Raw genomic sequence first — 26,357 nt, 5'->3', positions numbered from 1 at the left:
CCCTCCTTCCCCCAGCAGGTCGGGGGAAGCCCTGGATCCTGCAGAAGCTCCCAACACTGGGCTCCACAGAGACCACAACAGTAACGCTGAATGCTATGGAGATTTGGCCTTAGACCCTGTGCAGCATCACAACCCTCCTGGCTCCAGACTTTAAAACTCTGAGCATGCCCTGCTGGGCACTGCCAGAAATCCCTGCAGGGCCTGACCTCTGCATTAACACCTCAGGCTGTAGGGCTGCTCCAGCTGCTTCCCCATCTAAAGATACTGCTGATATTCCTTATCTCAATTCCCCTCCCCCTTTGCTTACCCCTAATGGAATCTTGGCACTTCGTTAGGATCCCTTATCAGTGGACAGCCTCAGACTCCTGGAGGTGCTGCACCCTGGAGTACTCAAACTCTGCTGCTAGCAGGTGCACCCACACAGCCTTTGTGGTCTAATCCTGCCCAGAATATTACCTCGGTTTTACCTTTGAAATGCTTCAAAGACATGGCAGATACAATTTCCACTGGCAGCTGGTGCTTAGCTACAGTTAGCCAACTGTTCCTTCTCCTGGACAACACTGCTGTATTTGCTCAAAACAGGGAAGGAAACTTGACTTTTGCATCCTACTCAAATTGAGTCTTCATGTCACATTAATCTTTTGTTTCCTCACAAAATCAGGACCATGGAGGGAAGCAGTGAACACCTGCAGACATTCACTGCACAGGTGAGGATTCATGACCTGCTGGTAAAACCAGTCTGGAGCATTGGTGAGATAAAGATCCTCACCAGCACTGTACACAGCAACTACACTGGAATTACAAACCTGGTAGTTCCTATGTGGAACAAGATTCCCAAACCTCATTTTACTAATGTGAAACTGATGTGACTTTGGCTGGACAAAAACAATGATGCTGAATGCTGTCCTGGCTAACATTAGGGGGCCCTGATGACACTCATGGCACCTGCCACACCTTATTTTGTTGTTTTGTAAAGTCAATAGTTATGTTCAGGCACTCAGGCTGTTTAGACCAGCAGAGCTGTAGATATGGTATTTCAGCACAGTTCTAGAGGCCCTGTTATTGTCAGTTTGCTTTAGCTGCCTTGTGATTAGAAGATAACACATCTTTGTCATTCACTATTTCTGCAGAAATAGGCAGGCAAAGTTTGCAGCTCCAAAGTTTTAGCAAACTCACAGAAAGGGGGTCAGTGTAAGAGGCAGTAGCACAGAGAAAAATGATATATATAGGCACAAACAGGCTCCCTTCCCCAAGAAAATAAAAAAACCTGAGGACTCAGTCACATGGACAGAGAACTCAAGTGTACAGAAATGATGGCTGGGAGAGTTAGTTCATTGATGAATTGTGCACACAGAGCAGGCAAACAGCCAAGGGGATTTCCTGGGACTCTCAGCTGCTGTATTAATCTGCTGATGGCAGGTGACAGAAGATGCTCTAAACCTTTCAAGCTCTAGCTAAGGGTTTTGAAGCCATTGCTCCAGACCTGACCAACACAAACACAAACAGCAGATTGAAGGACCAGAACAGTAGGCTGAAATCAGTGCACTCAAATCCCACTCCAACCTGGCAAGTCAGAAACATCCACTTGGTAAGGAATGGGACCCTGACACTTGTCAGGTGAAACAAAAAACTTTGTTTTTCCTCTTCTTTTTTCTCCCCTTCAAAAACTGAGTAAGGCAATTCCTCATAGTATATACAAATACATAGTTCTGGATGCACACAGAAAATCAACACAGCCACTTTTTTTTTTTCCCACTCTCTACCAGTGCTAAAAACTGTACTATCTACATTTATCTAAACTGCAGAACCTTATGTGCCTTTAAGAAGTTCTCTTTTATAGTGATTTACATTTCATTACATTAAGCTTCATTTTATTACTGATAAATCAAGTTTATTGCAGCAGAGAGCAGTGCTATGAATTAAAACCCTCTTCAGAGTAGTTTATAAACACTCTTAAAGGGAATACCATGGCTTGAAGCTCTAACTATGATCAGTAACAACCTCATTAATAGCAACTCCCACAAAGTGCCAAAGGAGACAAATCATTATGCTGAAGCAGGGCTCTCTGCATTAACAGTTCTACACTGTGTTCTTAGCTTTGCCCTGGAAAATGAGGGACAAACATCTGCTGTACCTGTAGTTCAAGAAGCCTGGGTAGTTCTGCCATGCAAATTCAGTCTTCATGCCTGTACTAACATGACAGGTGCAATAAATCCAGCCCATGACTGCACTGCTCTGGCAATAGCAAGTCTCCTTCAGTGGTCATGATGGAGGTGGATACAAGTCTGACATGCAACTGCTCTCCTCCGTGAGAATTCTGAATCTTTATCAAATGCTAATCTGATTAGCAAATAAAAAATACTTTAAAAAAATTAATTACTGTAAAATGCTCCCACTGAAGCCCAAACAATTCCCCAGTTGCTTTCATTACCCTTTTAAACAGTGGTACCCAAGGTTTCCTGAATAAGTGAAGGTTTGAGGAAAAGGAAGGCTCTAGGCTTTCTTCACTAACATCATGGCTATTTCAGCTACACATAAAATGGATTTCTCCCCCTTTCTTACATGCTGCACAGCATCAAATATTGTGTGCAAAATGATACTTGATCCCAGCAAGAGAAAGATCTGCCCACTCCTCTGGGCACAACTGCAGCAGAGCTGCTTCCCAGGGCTGATGTGACTGTCACATGGACAGAGGGCAACACAAGCACTGCAGAAAGCCTTCAAGTGCTTGACACAAGTAATGCCACAACTATTAATTGCTCTGGTACTACACAGAAGTCCTTTACCTTGTTACACAGCCCACTGCTACAGCTGGGCACTGCCCTCCTGCACAGAATGAACAAACACCTGTAAGACAATCAGGAGCATCAGCACTGTAGGACCCAGCTCCATTTCCTGCAGAAGTGAGCAAAGCCAAGGCCAGAGCTGCAGTGAGAATTCCCAGGTGAATGCTGTCCTGAGGAAAGTGGCACTAGCCCTGCTCTGCTAGTGGGCTCTTCAGGGGATGCTAAACATACCATTCCAGCACCACCATGCTCTACCCAACACTTACTCATGTCCATTCATATTCCAAGAGAGTAAGAAATGTGTCTGCCTCATGCTGGAGACACTGCTGCAGCAACATGGAGCACTTGCCACAGCAGTTTAGTCAGCAAGAACTGCACACCAAAATGAAGGACATCTATGATGTTAGTGCAGCCTAAATTGGGCACCAGAAATGGGCAAGTGAATTATGGCCTGGATTCTGCCTCTGAGCCCTCCTCTACAGAATAAGTCATTCTCTTTGACCCTTTAGTCATCCTTCAGGTTAATACTGACACAGACTAAAAATCCAATGCAGCAAAAACCAGGGAATGTCTCACAGGGCAATGAAAGACAGACATGTACCACTGGATTTGGATGACATGCACTAAATCACACTTGGACCTGCACAATTCACATAAAGCCCCTCATTCACTGAACACCAACTGTGTGCATCAAATGAAACAGGACTCCCATAGGACACGCAATAATACAAAAGGAAAAAAAGCTAGTTTTACATTAGTCACTTGCTAGTTTTTAAATATCTACCTTTGCAATCTTGGTGCTACATAATTAAAAATGGTGGTTTAGAATTACCTGGAAAAATGACTGCATAACACCTTTTTTTTTTCCCTTTTTCCTTTCTCCTTTTCCTTCTTCCACGTACAATGAGATTAAGCTGCTTTAGCATTTGCTGGTTTCTTGTTTTGTCTTGCCAGGTAACAAATGTTGGAAAAGATGGAATACAGGCTGCACACAAAGAAATCACTAACAGGTTACACTGTGTGAGAAAGCTGCAAAAACAGTGTTAAGGAAAAAGACTGATTTTAACTGTACTGACCTTTCTTTTGTATTATATCAATATGTACTGCCAGCACAGAAACTGGATGTTACACAGTTTATTACAATGACTGCACTTCCCTGCTTTTCCTAGCTGTACTCTCCAATTTAATCCATTGGAAGTTGCTCTCCACTTGAAGAACTCTGCATGCTGCAAGCGTCCACACACATCAACCAACAAAGGTTTTCATTCAAGTCTTTTATTATAGCTTGAATTTTTTCACTGCATTTAAAAATCTAAAAAAAATAAATATTTGTTTCACAGCTGCAAGTCACATATGCATTAACACCACAAAATCTGGCATTTAACCAGAGAAGGAAAAGTCAAATCCGAAAGTGTCCAGCTAAGCACAATCGTTTCAGGGCAATTATACTAAAAATAAAATCTTAAGAAAAAGGGAGAGGGGTGTTAAAGGTTATTTCAAATGCATTTATCTGGAAAAAAGTGAAAATTCTATTAGAAACCATAAACTACGCTTTCAGCATTTAAAAATAAACGTTTAACCTCTCGACAGCAACACTTGGCTGGTGCATCTTTTTCTTCTAAGCTGTATTCTTGACACATGACTGCAGAGGTTTCAGAGGATAAATTAACCTCTCTTATAATTGTGTCCACTTAATTACAGAATCAGTTCTCAAAAATAAAACAGTGTTTAAGTCAGCTTGTCCATCCACATATTAAAAATGCCATTGGATGCGGTTTTGTATCGGCTCTAAGTGACTGCTTCATGGATTGTACATGGTGAAGATGAATGTCTCTTAAACAATCACTTTCATTATTAAGGTTCTTAAAACAAACCAGAAAAATAGATATCTTCAGAAATCAGAGTAGTCACTTTTTTTTTTTTGTTAAAAGCCATAAAATAAGCTCATATTCAATTACAAGCAATAGAAACCATACTGCTATTGGAACAGAACTATTTTATCACAAAAATTTATTATTTACAAAATGAAAAGTTACCAAGTGAATTTATCAGGGAAAGAGTTAAATGTTCTTCCTAAGTGATTTGAAAAACTGAAGCAGGTCTCTCATGCACTCACACGCCAAATTGTTTGCATAAGGTGAAATGTTAATTCTTGTTAGTGAAACTTGACTCCCATTCACAATACTCTCGTTTTTATTGTAAGATGGCAAAATCCACATGGCTCTGTACAAGGAGGCTTGTATTAAGACAGTTCTTCAGTTTTGGAAATGTTTTTTTTTTTTTGGCTCCCATGAATATCCATACCACTGAACATTTTTTGCAAATAATCAGTTATATTATCAACTGCATCACTTAATCCACTGAATTTACCACCACAAGAAAGACACAAAAACTTAATGATCCCACGTTACACAGAACTTTCATTTCTCAAGTTATACTAAACTGAAACCTTCATAGTGGTCTATAGCTTGGATCAACTTAGATTTCAGGGTTTCTTTATCTGTGTATTTTGGAAGATCAAGCAGATTAAAGCAAGTGTGAGCTACTGGCAGGTAATCCTCTCCTCCTCCTGTTGGCTGGATGACCAACTTCAGACACTTCATCCCAAGGATTGGAATCCGATCACTGCCTGTCAGAAACACTGCCAAGGAAAAACAAAGGCTTGTGACTAGCTGAAGACTGTCTGTGTCACATATGCATTTCTAATCATTGCTGGCCTTTTTAATCATTTCAGCTTTTCCCATGAAGTTCTGAGAAGTCTGGAAAACAGGGAATAATGACTTAATCCTGTCTTGTAACTGTAATACAACAAGTGATCCATAAAGGAAAGTATTTAATTTCAGTATATGAAACCAAACAGTTCTTAAAAAATATTATAAAGCTTTTCATGCAACAGAACTTAAAAATCTATTGGCTGTATCTTTACTGAGCATTTCCAAGAATCTTGTAAATACAGAATTAGTTTGTTCAATTGAAGTAATTTATCTGAATTGGAAACTACCCTGTGATCCATTCTAAGCAAATCCTCACTCACAGCAAGCTTGGATTACTTTATCTGTACATTTCCACTTACATCAGTACCTTGATAGATTTACAACAGTGACAAATCCAAATTTCCATCTCTGTGTAGTGAAAAACCTGGAGGATGTGAACTATGTCAAAATATCCTAGCTACCAAATAAATGTCACCAGCAGATTAGGTTGTTGGTGTTTTGGGAGTTGGCTTTTCTTTTTTTTTTAATGCTGCTCTGAGCTACTGAGATCTGTAACTACCCATCACCCAGAATGACTCAGGACACCCCCAAGAAAATCAGAGACAAGCTCACAATCCATTTCTTCTACTATGACTCTTTTTTTTTTCCAAACAGTTCATCACATCACTACAAATACTTACATCTGCCCTCTTATAGCAAGAGCCTGAAATCCCAGTGATCCTGTTCAGTTAGAAACTTCTGTGAAGTAATTTCAAATACTTACACAAAAACTGTTTTTTCTTCTCCAAAGACAACTCGTGAAAAACCTCCCAGAATATTTTAATTGTAGGATGGTCTGCCCAGTACTCTCCTTTGTACTCTGTATTCTAAAATGAGCAGGAAATGGGGTTATGGCACAGAACAGAACCCTTGGATAAGCTGATACTGCAGCAGAATGAATGCAGTTTGTGTACAGCAAGTGACACACTACTGCTACCACTATCCTCACTCAATTTTCTCCAGCTGTTTCCCAACAGAGACCAAGTCTCACTGAGCTCTGGCAATCAAGAATATTTACTTTTAATAACTATGTGCAACCACTTCACTTTCTCATGTCCAATATCAAAGATTGTATAGCTGCCTCTGGGCTCTGTGGATTTTTCTGCCTCTCTTCTAAGCCTGATTTCCTTCAGAAATTAGATGGAAAAAGTTAAAGCAGAAAGGTAAATAATATTTCAGGATCTTCATTCGCTGATGTTTTAAGATGTCAATAAATAACAGGAATCACATTAATTAAGACAGAGCTCAAGAGGACACCTAGTTTTGGCACCCTGAAATCAGAATTTTATGAAAGCAATAGCTAACTATGGTTCTTACCTTCTCCAGCTCTTTCCAGTCATAATTTGTGTTCCCAATCACCATTGCCTGCAGCTCACTGGGCTGGAAGAGCTGAAGAACTTTACCTCCACACACCTTGTGGAAGCCTTCATGGAATGCACTGTATAAGGAAGCCACAGATCTATTGAAGATGTAATCCACATATGCATCTACAAAATCTTGCCTGCACAAAGAGAAAGAAAGAATTATGCTGAGGAAATAAAGAGGAAGCAGTCCATGTCATCCTTCTACCAATAAAGCAGCAGCCATTTCTGTATAGAACAGAGCACAGAAAATGAAGCAACAAGGAGCCTAATGTATTGTATTGTCTGCTTTATGTTACAACCACAGTGAAGATAAAATTGCACATGAATGTATTCCCCCACCACACCCCTAAAGGTAGTGTCTGCAACAGAGAAGCATGAACATTTAATGTTATGCACTTCAGCATCTCCCTTATTTGTGTGCATTGCAGTGAACTGGACTCATTGGCAACATGCTGGAAGGCCTGAATTCCAGGGAGTGTCCTGAAAGCCACTAAGCAAACTCATTGTTCTACTTTTTTTAATTAAAAAGATTACCATATTTGAACTAAAAATGCAAATCAACTTCAAAAGGACATTTGAGTGCTACACAGTAAGAAGACCAGTGCCAAGGAGCTGGCATACAGAGGAACAGATGGCCTGTTATCTGTGCTTAGGTACAAGGAGTTCTCAGATCCTGCTGGAAACATCTTCAGCAGCACTTAAGGGAGATCTAAAATTTCTCAATGTGATACAGTATTTATGATATTTTTATTGATATCAATGCCAGTGAACACTGTTTAGTTTCTGCACTGTGACCTAAGCTGTACATTACAGCTATCCTACCAACACATGTTCACTGTGGAAAGAGAATGCATTTCAACACCACCACCCCCAGTCCTTGAGTAATGCCACCAGTCATTTACAGAATCACACAAACACATTTACTTGACATGTTTACTAAAGCTGTTGCACTGAAAATGCTGGAGATGACCCAAGTGGTGATGCGCTCCTCCCCTCCAGCACTCCATGAGATCTTCCTCATCAATGCTGTGTAATTACAGAGGGACAGGTAACTTGTGTAACACTAACAGTGCAAGCCTGCTCCAGGAAAAAGTCACACTGATAAACTAATTTCTATTATAAAATTAATTGAAGCATCATGGAATATTTAGAGCTCGAGAAAGAGGAAATCTTCATTGCTGCAAGACAACATGTAGTACAATGCAGAAGCCATTGCACAGACACTTTGGAACTTTTCCCATAATTCAACCCCAATTCTACAGTCATTTAGTGACAGAACATCAAACCTACACAGAGAACTGCATAGCTACAGTGTTTTCCATGTGCATTCAGTTCTCATGGAGTATGCTCTTTCCATTCAACTCTCCCTTTACCCTGGGAGAAGTACAAGCACAGAGAATTCATAAAGATTAAAGAACAGACTGGAAAATTCTGCAAAAAGGGGATAAAAGCACCACCAGGTATGTTCTGCCTATCCTCCAGGAGCAGAAAGGGAACAAAGGGGAGGAAAGGCTGTTTTTACAAATAAGTTACAAAATCCTTGACTGAGGAAAAAGCCCTCCTGTTGCACACTCTCCTGACAGTAACACTGGACTAACTTATGCAATGTTATCTACTCTGCAAAGGGAAGACCTCCCTGAAATAATAATCATGTAGGAGTGAGTAGTTCTAATATTGGCCCTTAAATTAAAGTTCTCATCATTACTCACCAAATTCCAATGATATGTAGCTTCCTGCAGTGATGCTTTAAGACTTTAGCTGTTATATTTTAAATCCTATACTGCATTAGTGCATAGCCCTAAATTCCATATGAAGTGTTAGTTAACTCTCTTCACATTCTGGACAAAACAATCCCTCTGGGCATGTGATCCAAGGACACCCTACAGCCTCAGGCCCCCAAAAGTATAAACAACAGTGAATTGAGGGGGAGCAAACTGGGAGAATATGACTTCATTGCCTGAAGCTGTAATTAACCCCTGGAGGATTAATCCCTCAAATGCAATCAGTCCAAACTTCTGTCTGAAAAACTGGTGACCATCATCCACCTTGGGTGCAGCCTGTGCAAGGCTTTGGCTGCCCAGGGTTTATCTTTCATAAAAACCCATTTTATTCTCTTACCTTTGTCTAGCCTCTCTCCTAGACAGCCACTCCAAGGCATCAGCAGAACCACAAACATTTTTAATCTTATAAAATGCTTATGACTGGGGTTGGAAGGGACCTTTCAAGATCTAGTCTGACCTCCTGCCATGGGCAGGGACATCTTCAACCACACCAGGTTGCTCCAAGCCCTGTCCAAACCTGTCTTGAGCACTGCCATAGCTTGTCTGTGTCATTACAAGACAACCGCTATTTTTTAACAACACGTGTGAGAAGAGCTTGGGAACAGAGCCAAGTTTTGCCTCCACAAGCAAAGGGTATTTACAGCAGCCCAGCAGCACCCCCAAGGCAGAGAGCAACACTAAATACCCTGTAACCCACAGAACTCACCTATTTTGTTTGACTACAGGAATGTCAGCACCTTTAGGAACAAGCTCCTTAATTTCTGTTGTACCAAAATTTTCCACAGTGATCTATTTGAAACAAAAAAGATATAAATCTTGTTTATTGCATAAAGTACTTCCTCCCACCACTTAGTTAACAGCAACATGAATGGCAGATAGAGGAGCTGATGCTTTTGTTCAAACACTCCATCAGAGGCAATTAAAATACATGGTGTGAGCTTGGCAAGACATACTTCAAACACTACATAAAACTTACAGTAAAATTAAGACAAAATGCTTCTTCTATGTCATCCTCTGGATAGTCCAGTAGCTGTTGCATTCCCCTGCAAAATAAGTTACAAAATACTTGCACCAGGGGAAAGAAAAGATGAATTGACTTTCCTGAAGTATTCTTTATGCTTTGATAATTCAAATTTAAGAAGTATCCTTCTACTTTTATTTCATTTGTTGTCTTATTGACTTGCACCTTGTGTAGTGCTAGGAAATTCCAAACAATCATTTCCTTATGAATATCCCAGGGGGTGAAGAAAGAACTATCTTAAGTCCTATCTTAAGATTTCAGCTAAGGGATTCACAAAGCAGAGGCAGTTGGTATTTAAAAACCACTGACTGGCTCTTTCATTAACATCTTTGATTCCTCCTTGAATCAATGAAAACTTTGGCATCCACAACACTAAGCATCCTTTTAATCAAGCATCCTTTTCTGCTCTTTTGAGCCTCCTACCTGCTAGCCTAGTAAATATTTAGAAAGTATTTGTTCCTGAAATAAGCAAAAACATTTTCTTGAAGGATTTAATTCAGAACTAAAACTATGTTCAGACTCAGGCTTATAAAATTGATGGCTAAAACTCAAGGGGTTTGAATTTCAAGGGTTTTTTTCCCCTTAAAATTCTTGCAGTGTTTTAACAACACTAAGTGCCAAATGTATCAAATGACACAAGCATTGCAATTTACTCTGAGCTGTTTACCCAGTTACTGTGGAAATGTTATGTTCTTAGAGAAAATTGTTGATTTCAAAACTAATTTCCAACAACACCCATTTTTCTTTCTTGCTTACCTGCCAACATCTGGCATCAATTCTTTTAAGTCATCCAGGGATGGTTTCTTATTCAATAGCTTTTTGTACAAAGCCAGAGGAAAATGAAGGTCTACAATAGTAAAATTATATATTGCTAGCCCACAGACAACACCAATCAAATGAAACAAGTCACTGTCTTCAAAGGTCTAAGAACAGAAAACAGACAAGATGGTTTAAAATAAAGAAGTTACTTTAACCTTGCAGAGTCCAGGAAGAAGTGTACAATACAGTAAATTTGAGTGAATTTAATTCATATTTTCTTTAAATGTGCATGTATCTGTAAGTACCAAGGAAAACAGGATAAAGTTTAACCAGCTGAGACTGAAATCCAAGGGAACAGAATTCTTTCTACCTAAAATTTAAAGGGCTGAACTGCAACATATTCTGTGTTACAGGGGACTCATACTGCATTAAGATTCTGGTTTTGTCAGTGAGTTTCTATTCCACTATTCAGTGATAAATGATGTAAAATTTAAAAAAATATTTGGGGGAGGAAGAAGGAAGAGCTCACTATTGACACTCTCAGAATTAATTACCAAGGCTTTAAACACACCTGTGGAAATACAAATATTCAGGTTTTTGGGATCCAGCCACCCCAGCCAGTGCTGTCTGAAGGAGGACTGAAAAGTCCTGAAAACTCCATGATCACCTATCACCCACAAATGCAACTGCACACAGGAAGACTCATTCAACATCCCACTTCAAAAATTTGTCTCTGCCCCCTTGATTTCCTGATCCTGCCCTTGGAATCAGTTTGTTCTGGCTACTTCTTCCTAGAAAACCTGGCTGGCTTGGGGACAACCAGTACAGAGTAAACAAGGAATGGGGAAAGCACAAGGGGAGCAGTAAGGAATGGGGCAAGTTTTGACCTAAAAATGACAAAAATAAACTTCTGAGAATATTTGCTTCAGCTCCTACTCTTGAAATAAAACAATCACAAACTACAACTTTCATATAATACTAATATAAACAGTGAAAGTTAAAATGACTGAATATGGATCAGAGCCTACCTTATCAGAGAACCAGATGAGCCTGGACTCCTCATAATACCTGAACATTCCATACTTGGGATCTAGCAACTCCCTCATGATGAGCAGAAAAAATTCTTTACGAACTCCTCCAGCATCAACAGCTTCCTCCCCTACAAAGATCACCTGAAACACACAACTCAATGAGCACTGGGCTGCAAAGAGATTTTAAAGCAAGGTTTGTCCAAAAACATCTTTAATCACTGAGAGCAGTGTGTGCTGCAATACCTTGAGAGGCTTCTTGTAGTCAACATTCTTGGTTTTCCTGAGCACCTCCACAGCATCCCCTACTATGTTGTCCCTCCGGACCATCAGGATCAGGCAGGGATTGACAGATTCAAATACTGGCAGGAAGAGAGAAGACAAATTCTGCCTGTGGGCCTGATCAACAGCCATCTGCAGAAAAACAAAGGGAGAGTGTCAGAAGGTAGGAAAATTCCTCCCAGTGTTAGTTATCCAGCAGTCTTGTCTGCAAAAGTGCAGATGGGAATAACTCTTGTGCCCAAGATTTCTCTGTATTCCTTTTATCTCAGGAAATGTTTGATTTCAGGAAGTATTTTTCCTTTACCCATTGCTCCCACCAATGCTAATGCTCAGATAAGTGTAAGAACCAGGTTTTGACATTCCAATCAAAATACCTTGGATAACGAAAGGAAGCAAAAAGATCCTGCATTTCATCTAATGAAGAGTAAGCTGTTTAATATAAATTTGGCATGGAAACAAACATATCTTAAAAACTAATTCACAGCATGAAAAGCAATTTAACTTGCATTATAATTTCTGTGTTAAAATTGTCTGAAAAAGAAAATGCTGTTGCAAATGTTCTGGATACAGTAGAGAACTCTTGAGAGTTTGTGTGTTTTAATAATAATTAATATTGTTACTGGAACCATTTAATGTGAACAATTCCCTGAATCCATCAAATGCTGGTATTGACTGTGCATATACATTTTAAATACATGAAATAGCATTTATTATTAATTACAAGAGCAAGGAAGTATTTTCCTACACAAGCCCATTACTTGAGCAGGACTTCCATCATCTGATTATTTTCAGACTCAGATCAATGATCCAGGTATTATTCCAAGCCTGCTCATATGGGAGGTGGGGCTGTTTATTCTGGGTGGTGCTTGGGGTTTTGTTTATTTGGGTTTTCTTAATTGCTGCACATTTAGGGGTTTTGTACCTGTACTATGGGTTGATAACAAAAAAGCCATCTCACAACTGAAAAGAAAAGAAGCTCCTTGGAAATGTATGGCAACTACAAAACAGTTCAATTTCAACGGGATTCCACCACCCTCTATCATGTACATACCCTGAGATTAAAACTAGAGCCTTGATTTTTTTAGGGGAGAGATTACACAGAGTTTAAAAAAAACCTAACCAAAAACAAAAACCCAAACCAAACAAACAAAAATCAAAAGAAAAACAAAACCCCAAAATAAATAATAAACCGACCAGCCAAACAAAAAAATAAGTAACAGGAACCCCCAAGGTCCTCAACTCAGGGAAAAAATAATGAATTTGTAACACAAAAAACTGAGTCTCCTACCTGCATCTGTATGATTGCATCTGTTTGCAAGAGAGTTGTCTTTGCCTGGGCATCAAATACAAATGGGTATGTGCAAATTATAACAGGAATATCTGTTAACTGGAATGAAAAGAACCATGTCATAGCTCAGCTTGTTCAAAAGCCACAATTGTGCTTAAAAAAGCCTTTGCAGCAGCACTCATTTATTATCTCTATTTTACTGGAAAGAGAACTCAACCTTGACTTATCACCAATGCAGAACCAAAGCATCTTAGGAACATTAAGTAAATTTTTAACAGTTTAGTACTTCAGCCAAAAACAAATAAAAAGAAAACCCAGCAGAACTCAATCAAGCCAAACCAAATCAAGCCAGGCACAAACGACACTCTCACTTAGCACATTTGAATTTCACAATTGTTTCTGCAGCTAGTGGGTATAAAAGTAACCCTTTATACCAAATGCTCTTCCCAATTTGCAATAGTGACAATTACATATTTTTGCACCAAAAAGATTTTCTTTCAGATTACAGCCATGGCTAATTTGAAGCTTTACTCCCAACAGAACACAGCAGACAATCCTTAACATTCACATTTCTGATTTCCTTACACTCTTCAAAAGAAATCAGACTGCAACCAATCTTACCTCAGTTAATCCATGGTTGACATCCTATGACAGCATTTGCACAAAGGTAGCAACAATTAAGATGAAAAAGCAGCATTAGTGTCTGCATTAATTACTCATCTCTGATGTAGAATTTTAAAAATATTTATTTACTGCTTCCCCCCCAAGAGAAGGTTTACTGAGAAATAAACATTAACCATAAACATTCTAATTAATTTATTAAACACAAGCTTGTCTTCCAACACCCTGTTTATCAGTCTTTAAAAACAGGACTGTTACAGGGTTTATCAGTCTTTAAAAACAGGGCTGTTAAAGTACCATGTTTGCCTGAATGCAAAAAATTACACACTTAAAAAGTTTATTTCCACACATCAATTAATGACTGTTAATTATAAATTATCTGCTGGTACTGTTGCAAAAGAATAAAATATGGCTGGCTAGAGAAAACTTATTATAATTTAATAATTTACAATATTATTTCAAAGCTCAAGTCAAGGAACTGTGGCAAAAACCTATCCAACTCACTAATTCTCTGCACAGTCATTAATTTACTCCCACTTAGCACTCTTCTGTTTACAGATGCAGCATTAATTATCTCAGTTGTAGCTGCTGAACTCCAAGTAGCAAATTCCATCAGTTATCTGTCCCTGTAGCTCCCTGCTGCACTTCCTGACTCATTACCCAAGACAGCTGCAGCTTCCTCATGGACTGGACCTGTCTAATAGAGCAATCCTGATTATTCTGGATGCTCTCCTGCTGTGGATTATTATTCCTAACTTTTTGGACATGGCAAGTCTCCAGGGACAGCATTTTACATAACTTTTTCACTGACAGATTCAAATATTGAGCAGTGCCAGTCCAAGGAATGACACCCTAGAAGAAACACACCCTCTTAATAATTCCTCTTCAGCCAGTATCTGACTCAAGTCTGTTCAACACTGGTCATCTGTGAAGAAGTTTTTATGAAAAAGAAGTGCCCAGACTTAAAGAATCTATGGATTCCTTTAAAGGGATAAAACAAACACAAAACATGGGAGGAAAACACCCACAAAAACCCAAATAAAAATCAACAGAACTTACCATTCCCAGTACCTGCTGCTGGAACCAGTTGGCATAGTCATTTCTGATATCTATTAAATCTTGTATCTCATGAATGTAAAATCTGTCATACTGTATCACTTGTCCTCTTTCATTCACCTAAGGAAGTGCAATTTATTTTTTTTATTAGCTTTCAAAGGGATATTTTCCATGTTTTTCAAGCATTTGATACGTCAGCCACAGATACCCAGCTACCAAAAAAATTCTAGAAAAACAACAGTGCCTACAAGAAAGCAAAAAACAATGTTAAAGACATGGATAGATGGGCTATTCAAAATCCCATCACAGAGTGCAGGAGAATACAATGAAGTGCACTTTGAAACATCATATGACCTCCCAGGAACAGTGATAATACACATATTCATGTTCACAATAGAATAAATACTTGCTCCTGTATTCACACAGGTTTAAGAGCTAGATTCAATAACTCTGGTCTTGTTATAGTATGAACACTATTACCTGTCAGCAGAAGAACAGCTTCCATTTAAAAACATTAAGCTTAAAAAAAGAGAGATGTGGGAAAAGTAACTTGGTATACAGAGGCTTGTCTCCATAGAACAGTATTAATCCAGAAGCATCCACATCTTCCTAAGACACTTCTTTTCCCAAGGACTGCTAAGCACTGCTAACTAGCAAAGCAGCAAGACACTTATAAAGATCCTGCCTTTATAACCAGATAATCTAAGTCTGCTTTTTACAAATCCCTCCTACATGCCCCTCCAAACCACCAGATACTCAATCTGCAAAGTATCCCAGAGCTGTCACCCTCTCACTCTAATCCATACCCTCACATGCAAATGACTGAGTGACTCTGTGTTCTCCAAAATTCCATCATCATCATGTCAGACTGGAAACCAGAATCCCAAGGATTCACAGGTGCAGATGGAACAACCACAGATATTTCTGTAGATATTTCTGATCTTCCAAACTGATCAGTAACACAGCTTCTACCAACCACCCAGCACTGAGATGCTGACAAAGCCAAGCAGCCAAGGAACTGTTTAGAAACACCACATACTCTGTGCAGTATTTCCAGAACTCTGAAGGCAGTGTGCAGGAAATTGGTGAGTATTCTTCTGTCAGAAGGTGGAAGGCCCATCTTGCACAGCTTCAAAAGGTGCACTACAACATCCTTGTAGAGTTCCACAATCTTGAGGAACAAGGGAGGTTCAAGTACAGACCACCAATTTTCTGTCAACACATGGTGAACAAGTAAATTTAGTACCTGTCACTGCCACACTGTTATCCTTTTAACCAAGAAATGTGTTTGGCCAGAAAGCATAAGCATCAGTTACTACAGACCCTGAAAAAAAGTTGTAACACAACAAATGCTCTATTGTTACACATCAAATCTAGGCCCCTTCAAGTCTGGTCATCCAGACTAAGTAACAGCATCACAAAGCAACATTTATAAAAATAGATGGCTCAAAACCTGCAATCTTAAGCAAAAAGCAGTGAGAGCAATAGAAAATGATGGAAGAGCATCTAGAGTTCAAAAAAACAATCAGCTTGTTTTTCTTTACTCTCACCAAAAACTACAGAAACAACATAAGAGATTACAAGGCAAAGAGTAACTGAAGAAAAGGAAAGTACCCTCTCAAAAAGAAACCAATTAAAGGCAAAATATTCTGAAAACAATTATTTAAGCTGAATTTCAGCTGATAGGAGTCACAAGAAGAAAGAAGTAGAAGTTAAAAAACCAGAGTTATTCTCAGCTGCATATTTGAAGACCACATCTTGGCACCAGTGAGAAAAGATCAACTGCTTCAGAAGCTCAGAACAGGTGCTGTAGTCACAACCAAGACAATTTAACATCTGCTCTGCAACACTTCTGTAAATTGCTCAGAGCTTGTTAGCTGTCTGACCACATAATTTTCACTTTAAAGAGCAAAGACACATATCAATTACACTGAGCTACATGGTTTAATTCCTCCCAAGTGGCATCAGTCCAAAAACTACAATAGCAGATGAATTCACAGGGATGGCCTGTTAACTCACCCTGAAGCAACAGAATAAGTGTTTTCTTACACCAAGCAATGTTAAGCCTTAACTTTCTCACTGGGGAATTGTACAGAACTGTAAATACACAGCAGGTGCTGCTGAGGCCAGGTCTTCACTGATGAAATTCCTGTACATTTTCATCTGCAGATCTTTAGTTTTAACAGTAAAAATTCAGTTTCTTACCAAGAACTTTCAGAGGAGCTTTTTCTAGGTTCAGAATAGCTGCTCCAAAAGGAATAGCTAACGTTGTGAAATTGTTCTCATCACTCATCAGTGGGCACTCTGGCAGAGTGAGATAGAGCCTCAAAGCTTCAACATCTGGTAAGGAGCTGGTCAATTTGGGAATAAGGTTCTTTTCCAAACTAGCTGCCACCTACAGCACATCAGAAAATTCTGTTTACTTTAATACAATTGAGATTTTAAACAAAGGCCCATGTATATGAAAACTAATCTTAAAAACAATAATAATTATGAGCTTCAGTGAAAACTGTTACACATTTAGAAAATGACAGGAAATACTAAAATATAATATGCTGATGTGTCACCTAATTGTCACAACAAAACACACATTTGCAGTCAATATATTATTGAGTAAATAAATCTATTTACAGGGTTGGACCAAACATAACGGTATTTCTGGAGAGTTGTAACCCAGAAAGATAATCCCAAACACAAGGAAAATACACAGAACAAACCTGTTGGGATATGTGAGCATGCTCAGGCTGTATGAGTTTGTGGAACAGTAGTCTAGCAGCATTCATATCAACCCCTGAGAATCTAGTGCTGGTTTTGTAATGATCATCATTGCTGCAGGAAGGAAAAAAAAAAATCAGAAAGACTGAATCCTGTGTTCTCAGCAACTCAAGATTTTTACCCATTGAATTTTAGACCTACTGACTAAGGATTTAAAATATATCAGACTTTCATTTTTTATATGGCCTTCGAAACAACTGGAAAAAATCTTTAACTGCAAGGAAATCATGCAAAAAGACTAGGATGTAAAACAACTCTTGAATTACAACCAGCCTGTGGCTGACAAATATGATGAGCTTTGCTGGCTGACATGGCAGCAGCCAAGACAGGCTGGAGCCATTCTCACTGGGGCAGCTGATAAACACAGGGCAGGAAAGCAGCAGGAGTTTCAAGAGAGGCTATCAGAGCACCAGTGAGACAAGGAAACCTTGGAAGGTGTCCCAGCTGCCACCACTAATGCTGTGCACAGGAAGTCTTGTTAAAAACTTACCTCAATGCCAAAAAGCTCCCATTCAGGCACCCAGCTGAGGAGAATGCTCCATCAATTTCACTGAAATTGGTCACATGAAATGTTATATTTGGCTTTGCTTTTAAAAAATAGCATTAGCAATTAAAAAACCTGTATTTAATCCCTAATAAATTACATTGTGAAAAGGATGGGACTGACTCAAATATGACTAAACAATACTAGATAAAACCTCCATTCAAGACTCAGCACTAAAGACAGCTCAAATCACAGCCAGTCTCACAATTTAATTGCTTTGCATACTCTTCTATTAAAACAGAGGCAATAATCTTGGAGTTGTTCTCATATTCCTTTACATGTATTGCTATTTTTCAATGTGCAATTAGATACTTAATTTCATCTTGCACAGTCATCTAAACCGAAGCAAAGATGACACAGTCTCAAGGACCTAAATCACCCAACAAGCATGACAATGAAAGCACAGCAAGAGCTCAGCACCTCATAAATTCAGTAATTAAAAATAGCTCTGCTATGTATGTTTAATTCAGAAGCAGAATCACCAAAGGCTACTTCTTACCCTTACATCACTTACATAGCTATCTCTACAGGAAGTCTTCCAGATGGGAAACTCAGCAATCTCTGAATAAACGTTTCATTCACAGTCCAGATCTGCTTCAAAAGGTCAGGATACCGAAAATCATCTGGTGGCACCATGTTCTAAAGAAATATTAAAGAAAGCATAAAGAATCAGGCACACAAAATTGATTTCCAGAAAAATCAGCCCTCTGGTTGAGCTGTCTGAGCTGACAATTTGCCTACCCAGACCACAGCTGTAAAATGCTGTGTTTAACAGTTCTGCATTCCCTGTGAAAGCAGGGCATACACTAAAACCATCTCGATTAGGTGTTAATTCCCCCACCTTGCCTAAAGGCCAGCTCCTTAAACATCACTGGACTCTGTGATGAACACTAACCCAGCTTCAGATGTGAGCAGCAAGCATCTCCTCTCCAGCCAGCAGGAGCCACTTAGCTCCCTGCCAAGCTGTGAGCACACAGCAAAGGAGCCATTCAATTATCAGACAGATGTTCTTCCACCCCACTTCCATCAGGCTCCTCTGAGAATGAATCATGCTTCTGTGAACATGCCCTGCATCATCAGAGGAGCTGCACTGGGAAGTGCTGCTCATATAAAATGAATTCCACTAAGAGCTGAAATAATAAAGAGGAGGAGAAGCAAGATCCCTGTTTTCAGTAGGAGCGCTGGTTCAAAAGAGATGGCAAGTAGCACCAAAAAGAAGAGAAAACATTCCTCCTGAGGGTGCCACCTGACAACACTGAGCTGACTCAGTGTGACAATGACTGCCAAAAACAACCACTTCTGATCCCACCCTACAGCATCAGGACAAGGAGCACTTTTGCCATTTCCCTTCTGGCCAGCCAAAGAAAACAACTCAGGGAGCTGAGCTGCCCAAAAACTGACTTGAGAAAACTGATTTTGGCTGGGGCCCCTTAACTGGCAGGGACACACAGCCCCCAGGGGCACAGCACACACAGAACTTTGGAAGGAATCAGCATAAATTACCAAACTCAAGAGTACTAAAAGGGATACTTCTGCAGCATCAAAGTTCATCTGTTGCTAACACTTTTTGTACAGAACAGGCCACAATAACTGCATTCATACAGTCTCCAGTTCACCTCAATTAGTCCGTCAGAAACTCCCCCAGTAATTATGAAAATTGCACATAAAGTTTTTAAGGAAGTTTTAATAGACAAGTTTTGAGACCCTATTACAAGCAATTTTCCAGTTTACACCTGATAAGCAAGTTTCTCTCAAATACAGAAATGGTTAAAACTCTGTCAGAATTTAGAAAAACAACCCAAGTCAGTCCTAGAGAAAATGTTGATTCTGTACAACCAGAACAAGCCCTGAGCACAAAGCACTGCTGCAAGTCTAACCTGTACTTAGTTTTTCTTCATAAACTTGCTTCCCCACTAAAATCCATTTTCCCTTGTGTCCAAATTAATTTTCACCCTACATACTCAACTCTTGATGCTTCATTAATCCCCATGGTCTAACATCTGCTGAGCTGTACTGGAAGCAGACCCATGAATCTTCTTGTTTTTATTTTATCTCCCAACTCACCCTCCAATAGCATTTTCTTTCCTTCACACTTCCACATTGCCATTTTTACTATAAAGCCATACTAGACTCTTTTACATACTAGAATTTAAACACATCAATTCTTGTTATTTTAAAACTTAAGCTTTAAGACTATGATAAAACTGTGACATAACAAACTATGTCACCACCAGCAATTTTTAGCAAAAAGCTCCATTTGTTTCCTTACCACTTTAAAATGGCTACAGAGCAGAAGACACCAAAGCTGCTGCTGTCAGGAGCTATAAGGAGGCAAGGAGCAAAGAGCTCAAATATTCAATCAATTCTTCCCTTACAACATGAAAAGAAGTGCATTCATCCATTAAGAAAAAAGTTGATGCCAAAAAGTCTCAAGAGCTTCCTGGCAGCTAACACACACTACCTGGATCCAAGTCCTCCAGCTGCTACCATGACCTAGTGCTTTTTGCTTCCACACTGCTCCAACAAGTTTTACAATATAGTCACATGCACCTTCAACATCAAAATCCTTTAAAATGCATCAAAAAAATGAAAATCCAACTTTCACAAGCTTTGGAACCAAATGACACTCAATTTGTTACCTGTGGATAAAAGTAGTGTGCAAAACTTTGGTCCCCACCAGAGAAAATTCTCTTTACACAGTAGCACTCCTCAGTGTCTGCAAAAGGAATAAAAAACAGGCCACTGTGAAAATGTGAAATTGAAAATTATTTTAACACTTGGTTACAAAAAGGTTCCCTTGTGGCAGAACCTCACTGATACAATAGTTAAGACCATGTTTCCCTGAAGTAAGTTCCAGGTCTAGTGCCACCCCACCAGCACAGGCATGTCATTGGTACAGCAGGAACACAGAGCACAGTGGAATCAAACTGTCTGGAAAAAATTATTACAGCCCATATTTAGTTAAAATCTTGAGAATTTTAAGTAATTCACTATAAAGGAACGGGCAACCAAGAAGCAAATCCAGCAGCTGGTGCTTACCTGTGCTCATTGGGCTCTGGGGGCTATAGGGAATCCAGCTTCCTTTCACTGTGAAGGGACTTTTCCTGTTACTGGTGGTCCCTGTCCCTAACTGCCCGTTGCCTCCGAGCCCAAAAGAGTAAATTCTTCCAGAAGAAGGGACAAATGCAGTGGTGTGCTGCCTAGGGCAAAGAGAATTCAGTAACACAAACCTAAGCACTGGAACATGCTTTGTGCAGAAATTGTGCTGAGCAGTGTGTCAAAGGTCCTGTCATACCCAACACTCACTCCACTGCTCCCCTGCAATGCCAATATTCCATTTACACTCCAAAGGCAACCCTCTTTTTTTATGGAATGGAGCTGCCAGTGTTTAGCCCCTGTGTGACCTCTAGAGCATACTAGAAATGAATGCCTGGAGACTGCCTGCATCTCCTTTCCCTTCCCATCCTGCTCTAGATGCCCCCTCTCCTATCACAGGCCTGTGAGGAACCAGTTGGGAATTTGGGCAAACTATTTTGTACTTTCCCAAACACACTTCTTCAAGAGGAAATGAAGTGACAGCAACAAATACCTCCCCTGACCACAAAGGCTAAGAAAATCCCCACTTCAATAGATATAAAGTTTTACATAAAACAAGTTATTTGTAACATTCACAGAATAGACCTTACCTGCCACAGGTGATCTGTGTGACAACACTTCCCATAAGCTCAAAAACTTTCCTTGGATTTATCTCATGGCTGGTAGAGTTATGACCCAACTGACCATAGCCTCCAGCTCCAAATGTAAAAACCCCACCTTCCTAAACAAATAAATTTTTTACATTAAGATGACTGTATATCTCAGAATATGAAGCTTCACAGAAATAGAGATTTAATAACTTTTCTGATTGAGCTTGGCATTCTAGGGAAAGGACAGAAAATATAGAGGGCACAACAGGCTCCTGAGACACACAAGTTAATTGAAGTTATGAAAACATGGCACAGCTATGAAATATTACCTTACTTGGGTTAAATTCACTCATCTATCATTAACTTATGTAATTTATAGATCCTAATCCTCATTTTTCCCCTTTTCCAGTTTTCTTGATGAACCTCACCCATATAAAAACTCCCACTGTTAAAAAGTATACTTTGGCTTTGAAACTCTGAATACAAATTTTGAAGTGATTAGCAAACAGGAAGCTGCCCTGCTCAGCAGATGACACACAGCCTGACTGAAACATTTGAAAGCATTATTTGAAAGCATAAGAAACCAGAAATTTCAACATTGTTGTAAGGCAAGTACTTTTTAAAGTCTTTCCGATTAATCAAGAAATTAACCCAAACCTTCAATGTTTAAACCAGAAACATTTTCAGAAATTATACACCTTACTTCACAACAACTCTGAAACTTGCCATTTTCTGATGCTTTGAAATTGTGAATCTGTTTCTTTTAACTCTACTCTGCATCAGCCAGGCCCTCAGCTGGAAACCACCATCAAAACTGCAGCACCCACTGAGAAAACCCAGCAGCCTCAGTCACTGAGTTGGGATAGCAAACAGTGCCAGGTTTTTCTGAATTCCAAAGGACTTGGAGAATATATACATGCATATATTATGTATATATACATACATATATACATAGTAGTACCTCCAAAAAGTGAATCAGCCCCTGCCTCTACAGGGGACAGTGGACCCATGTACATGGGTGACAATCTCTACAAACATTCAGAATCTCAACCCATGGGCTTTAAAGCAAGTTTGGAGTTAACTTCTATGAATGGAAAAGGAAAATATGCATTTAGAACACAGGATTTCTTGTGTTTGGAAATTCTTTTCAAATATTTAACCATTCTTCCAATCCTTCCTTAATTTAATCCCATAAATTTAGAAGAAATTTTATTCAGAATTTAGTTTATTATTTCCTGTTCAGGTAGCATCTTCTCCTGGAAACTTTAAAGAAATTGGAGGTACAGGTTACAAAGTTCTGTACCTTTGTAAGGGCAGCAGTATGATCTTCTCCACAACATATATGAACAACCTTCTGACTTCTCAGGGACTTCAGCAGTGTAGGAACATACCTGTCTGAAAGGTTCAATAAAGAAAGGTCACTTACTTTGACAATAAAAATCAAAACCTAAACAGTTTTGCTCATTTATTCTAATTTGGTTCTAGTCAAGTAAGCACTTTAAAATTTTTTAGCATAATGCAATCACTCTTACTAAATTTATGTATCTTGGAGATGGAAGTGTTACTACAGAAAAAACCAGGGACTACTACACTGAAAAGGTTTGTAACCCATGCTCTCATTTCACTAGCACAGATCATATGTCAATACACAGACCACTAAATACGAAACATTACATTGGACCTGGCACTGGCCATGAGGAAAGAAAATAAGTGATCATTGTCTTGGATTGTTTATGTGTTTCATGTTTTTAAAATGTTCCTGTGAGTTGGCACTGATGCCTTTTCCTTGGTCCTAACAATGAAGAGCCAGACACGGTTAAGGGGTTTTTACCTCCAGAGGATACATAAAAGGGATACAAAAGAAAAGGCAAAGAATCATCTTGGCATCAGTATCAGTTTTGGAAAGTATATTTAATGTTACTAACTGCATAACAGAATGCAGCACTGGACAAACAGGAAAGTAAACTTAACATCCCTCCATTGACAGGACAAGACAACTTTGCACAAAAGTAATTTTTTAAAATGTTTGTACTAATGTCTTAAAACCTGCCAGGCATGCTAACATGTCTGCAAGAAACCCTATAAAGACATTTAAAAGGGATTTTATTGAGAAGTGATGCTATATAAAAACCTGAGGTTACACACATTCCAAAGAATATGTAGTAGCAACTAAAGTCTCCCATGATTTCTGAAAAATAATTGTAATTTTCTTATTACATGAATGTGACAGTTTGCTAGGCATTCAGATGGGCATTTCACTTACAACCCATTTTTTCTATTTTAAATGGTATTGACAACCATGAACCAGGAAGAAAATCTGAACTCATTAAACTATATATAGATTATTCCTCACTAAACTGTGTATAACAGGACCCTGACAGCCAACACTGTCATACTGGAGCCCTGTGAGCAGATACTGTGCAAGTAACACAATACAACCAACAAAGAAACAATTTTTTGTCTAATCTAACCATTGGCTAAAAATTATTGAGTGTCATCCACCTAGCAGAGGAAATTTTGGAAATGGTTAGCCCAAAATTGTGAATGATTATCAAAAGCGGCCTGAGAAAGGAATGTAAAAGTAAATGGCAGTAAAAAATGAAGATGGCTTAAATGTGACTACTATGGACAACCAATTAGTTTTGAGAGATTACTGCTTTTGCCAAGCAATTTCATCCACATAAAACTTAGTTCAAACTGTAACTACTGCACAGTATTTTAATTCAATCCCACTAAGCCACAGGAAGATGTAGAACAGGGAAAGAACACAAGTGAAGCAGGCAAGAATTCCAACATAACACTGTCAGCCTTCTCATTAAAATGAGCTCAGGAAAACACCTCTGTGTCTTCTTCATGCAATTCTTCTTTGGATTCCCAACCCAAAGCTTCCAGCATGAAACTCCCCTCTTCTCACCATTCTTACTCACCATTATCATCATTTAGACCCAGTTGCCCAAATTTGTTGCGTCCCCATCCGAAGATGGCTCCAGAAAGAGTGAGTACAAAACTATGAGCTCCTCCTGCTGCAATCTGTGCAAAAGGGATTCCCAGCAGAGATTTAATCACTTGAGGTGAGGTTTGTTTTTTATACTCATAACCTAAGCCCAGCTGGCCGTATTTGTTTTGTCCCCAGGAAAACACTTCACTTCCTGTTTGAAGGAAAAAATAAACAACCAAGAAAAATGATCAATATGGTTTAATAATACAAAGTTTATCCACTGTAAGAAAAGCTAAAAGTTAGACTGTCACTCTTCAAATATTTTTGAGTTTGAAAATGCATACAAATTACTGACTTCTGAAGCTAAGCATTCTTGTGCAATTTGCAGGCATTCAACTCAAGCACTTAATCAGACTACAAGAATTTAAATTGCATTCAAACCCCTCAAAACTGCTCTTAGCATTCCTCTTCCAACAGGGCCAGATCAACTGAGCCTGGTTATTACAAAGCAAGACACTGCTCATTGGGAAGTTCCTCTACTGCACAGATGTTTATGCAGAGATCTGCTAAAGCTGCACCCTGGACGTGGAAAATTTTCTGATTTCAAATCAAAAGCCTCATTTAAGATTTTCTAAAGTAAGACACAAATTTTCACACACAATTTAACAGTATTTAAAGTATTTTTAAATACTGTCTTCATTATATGATCAATGAAGCACAAGGTTTATAATGTCATTTGACACCTTATAAAGAGAAAAAACATCTGCAGAATGACAATCAAAGACCTTTTTATGTTAAGACTGCCTAAAATAAAATATTCTCTTAAACAACCAATGTTTTGCCAAGGTATTTACTATCCTAAAGATTAACACCCAAACACAAGATAATTTACTTTTGCTGACGTGATAGGTTTTCAAGAGCAATGTTACCTTCAAAATGCTTCCTGTGTCTCTCCCATCTCTACTTTCCAGTAAGTTTTATCAAGATGATAATGAAACCAAATCCCTGGAGTCTCAGATTTTATTTATTTACATTAAAAACTAAACCCAGAAAATCCTACAGTGCATGTCAAGAACAGAAACAGAGCTGCAAATCTATGAACTGGCAATAAAATAGTGATGCTGTACTTGGAGCCTGTAACTATTTAAAACAGTGAATTTTAAATCACAAATTCCTGTGACATTCCTGCACCTTTGACCAACAGAACACTTAACAACACACCTCTGCTACTCCCTGCTTTCTACTGCAGATCTTAAGCTCTGCCTGTCTGCCCTGAAAACAAAGGCACTTCTTTGGTTTATAATGATAATTACACCTGGGAATACATAATGGCACAGGAAATGCTCAACATGAGGCCATGAGGCGCCTCATAGAGAATCCAGGCACATATAATCAGTATAATATACTGTATTCAAAGAAAAAAAATAGCTCAGCATACAATGAACACCTGCCTCCCCACAGCTATTTGCTTCATATTTTAAACACAGATTGTTAAGAAAGACTGACAAACTACAATCTTTCTGGAATTTTGGTTTGAGTTGGTAAGTCTCCATTAACCCTTGTCAGCAGCCACTTGTTCTGAGTGGAAGTTTTGGCCACTATTCTCCTATCTGTCATGATAAGACAAGCAACAAGCAAATTTAAATTCATTTTTGTTTATGGAGAGCTCCAACAA

General features: G+C 39.0%; 1 protein-coding gene across 4 annotated transcripts in view; it reads right to left on the bottom strand.

Annotated features, from left to right (window-relative positions):
* Positions 1-4,961: 4,961 nt before the first annotated feature.
* Positions 4,962-26,357, bottom strand: part of HERC4 (HECT and RLD domain containing E3 ubiquitin protein ligase 4) — a 28,402-nt gene continuing 7,006 nt past the window's right edge. For 2 of the 4 annotated variants that reach the window (XM_056494707.1, XM_056494708.1), the window contains exons 6-26: positions 24,672-24,893; positions 23,048-23,139; positions 21,745-21,875; positions 21,098-21,258; positions 20,698-20,774; positions 18,573-18,697; positions 18,005-18,064; positions 17,457-17,568; positions 16,945-17,134; positions 15,779-15,951; positions 14,743-14,859; positions 13,684-13,707; positions 13,063-13,161; positions 11,739-11,906; positions 11,493-11,636; positions 10,462-10,628; positions 9,661-9,727; positions 9,391-9,473; positions 6,857-7,040; positions 6,264-6,366; positions 4,962-5,427 (exon numbers count right to left, since the gene is read on the bottom strand). In XM_056494707.1, the coding sequence (XP_056350682.1) occupies positions 5,219-5,427; positions 6,264-6,366; positions 6,857-7,040; positions 9,391-9,473; positions 9,661-9,727; positions 10,462-10,628; positions 11,493-11,636; positions 11,739-11,906; positions 13,063-13,161; positions 13,684-13,707; positions 14,743-14,859; positions 15,779-15,951; positions 16,945-17,134; positions 17,457-17,568; positions 18,005-18,064; positions 18,573-18,697; positions 20,698-20,774; positions 21,098-21,258; positions 21,745-21,875; positions 23,048-23,139; positions 24,672-24,893 (2,708 nt within the window). In that variant the 3' untranslated portion in view covers positions 4,962-5,218. The remainder of the gene's footprint in view (positions 5,428-6,263; positions 6,367-6,856; positions 7,041-9,390; positions 9,474-9,660; positions 9,728-10,461; positions 10,629-11,492; positions 11,637-11,738; positions 11,907-13,062; positions 13,162-13,683; positions 13,708-14,742; positions 14,860-15,778; positions 15,952-16,944; positions 17,135-17,456; positions 17,569-18,004; positions 18,065-18,572; positions 18,698-20,697; positions 20,775-21,097; positions 21,259-21,744; positions 21,876-23,047; positions 23,140-24,671; positions 24,894-26,357) is intronic. The other 2 variants (XM_056494710.1, XM_056494709.1) reach the window with 1 other exon arrangement.

This window comes from Oenanthe melanoleuca, chromosome 6 (assembly GCF_029582105.1).
Source record: "Oenanthe melanoleuca isolate GR-GAL-2019-014 chromosome 6, OMel1.0, whole genome shotgun sequence".
In the NCBI taxonomy this organism is placed as follows: Eukaryota; Metazoa; Chordata; class Aves; order Passeriformes; family Muscicapidae; genus Oenanthe; species Oenanthe melanoleuca.
This window is presented reverse-complemented; position numbering and strand designations above follow the sequence as displayed.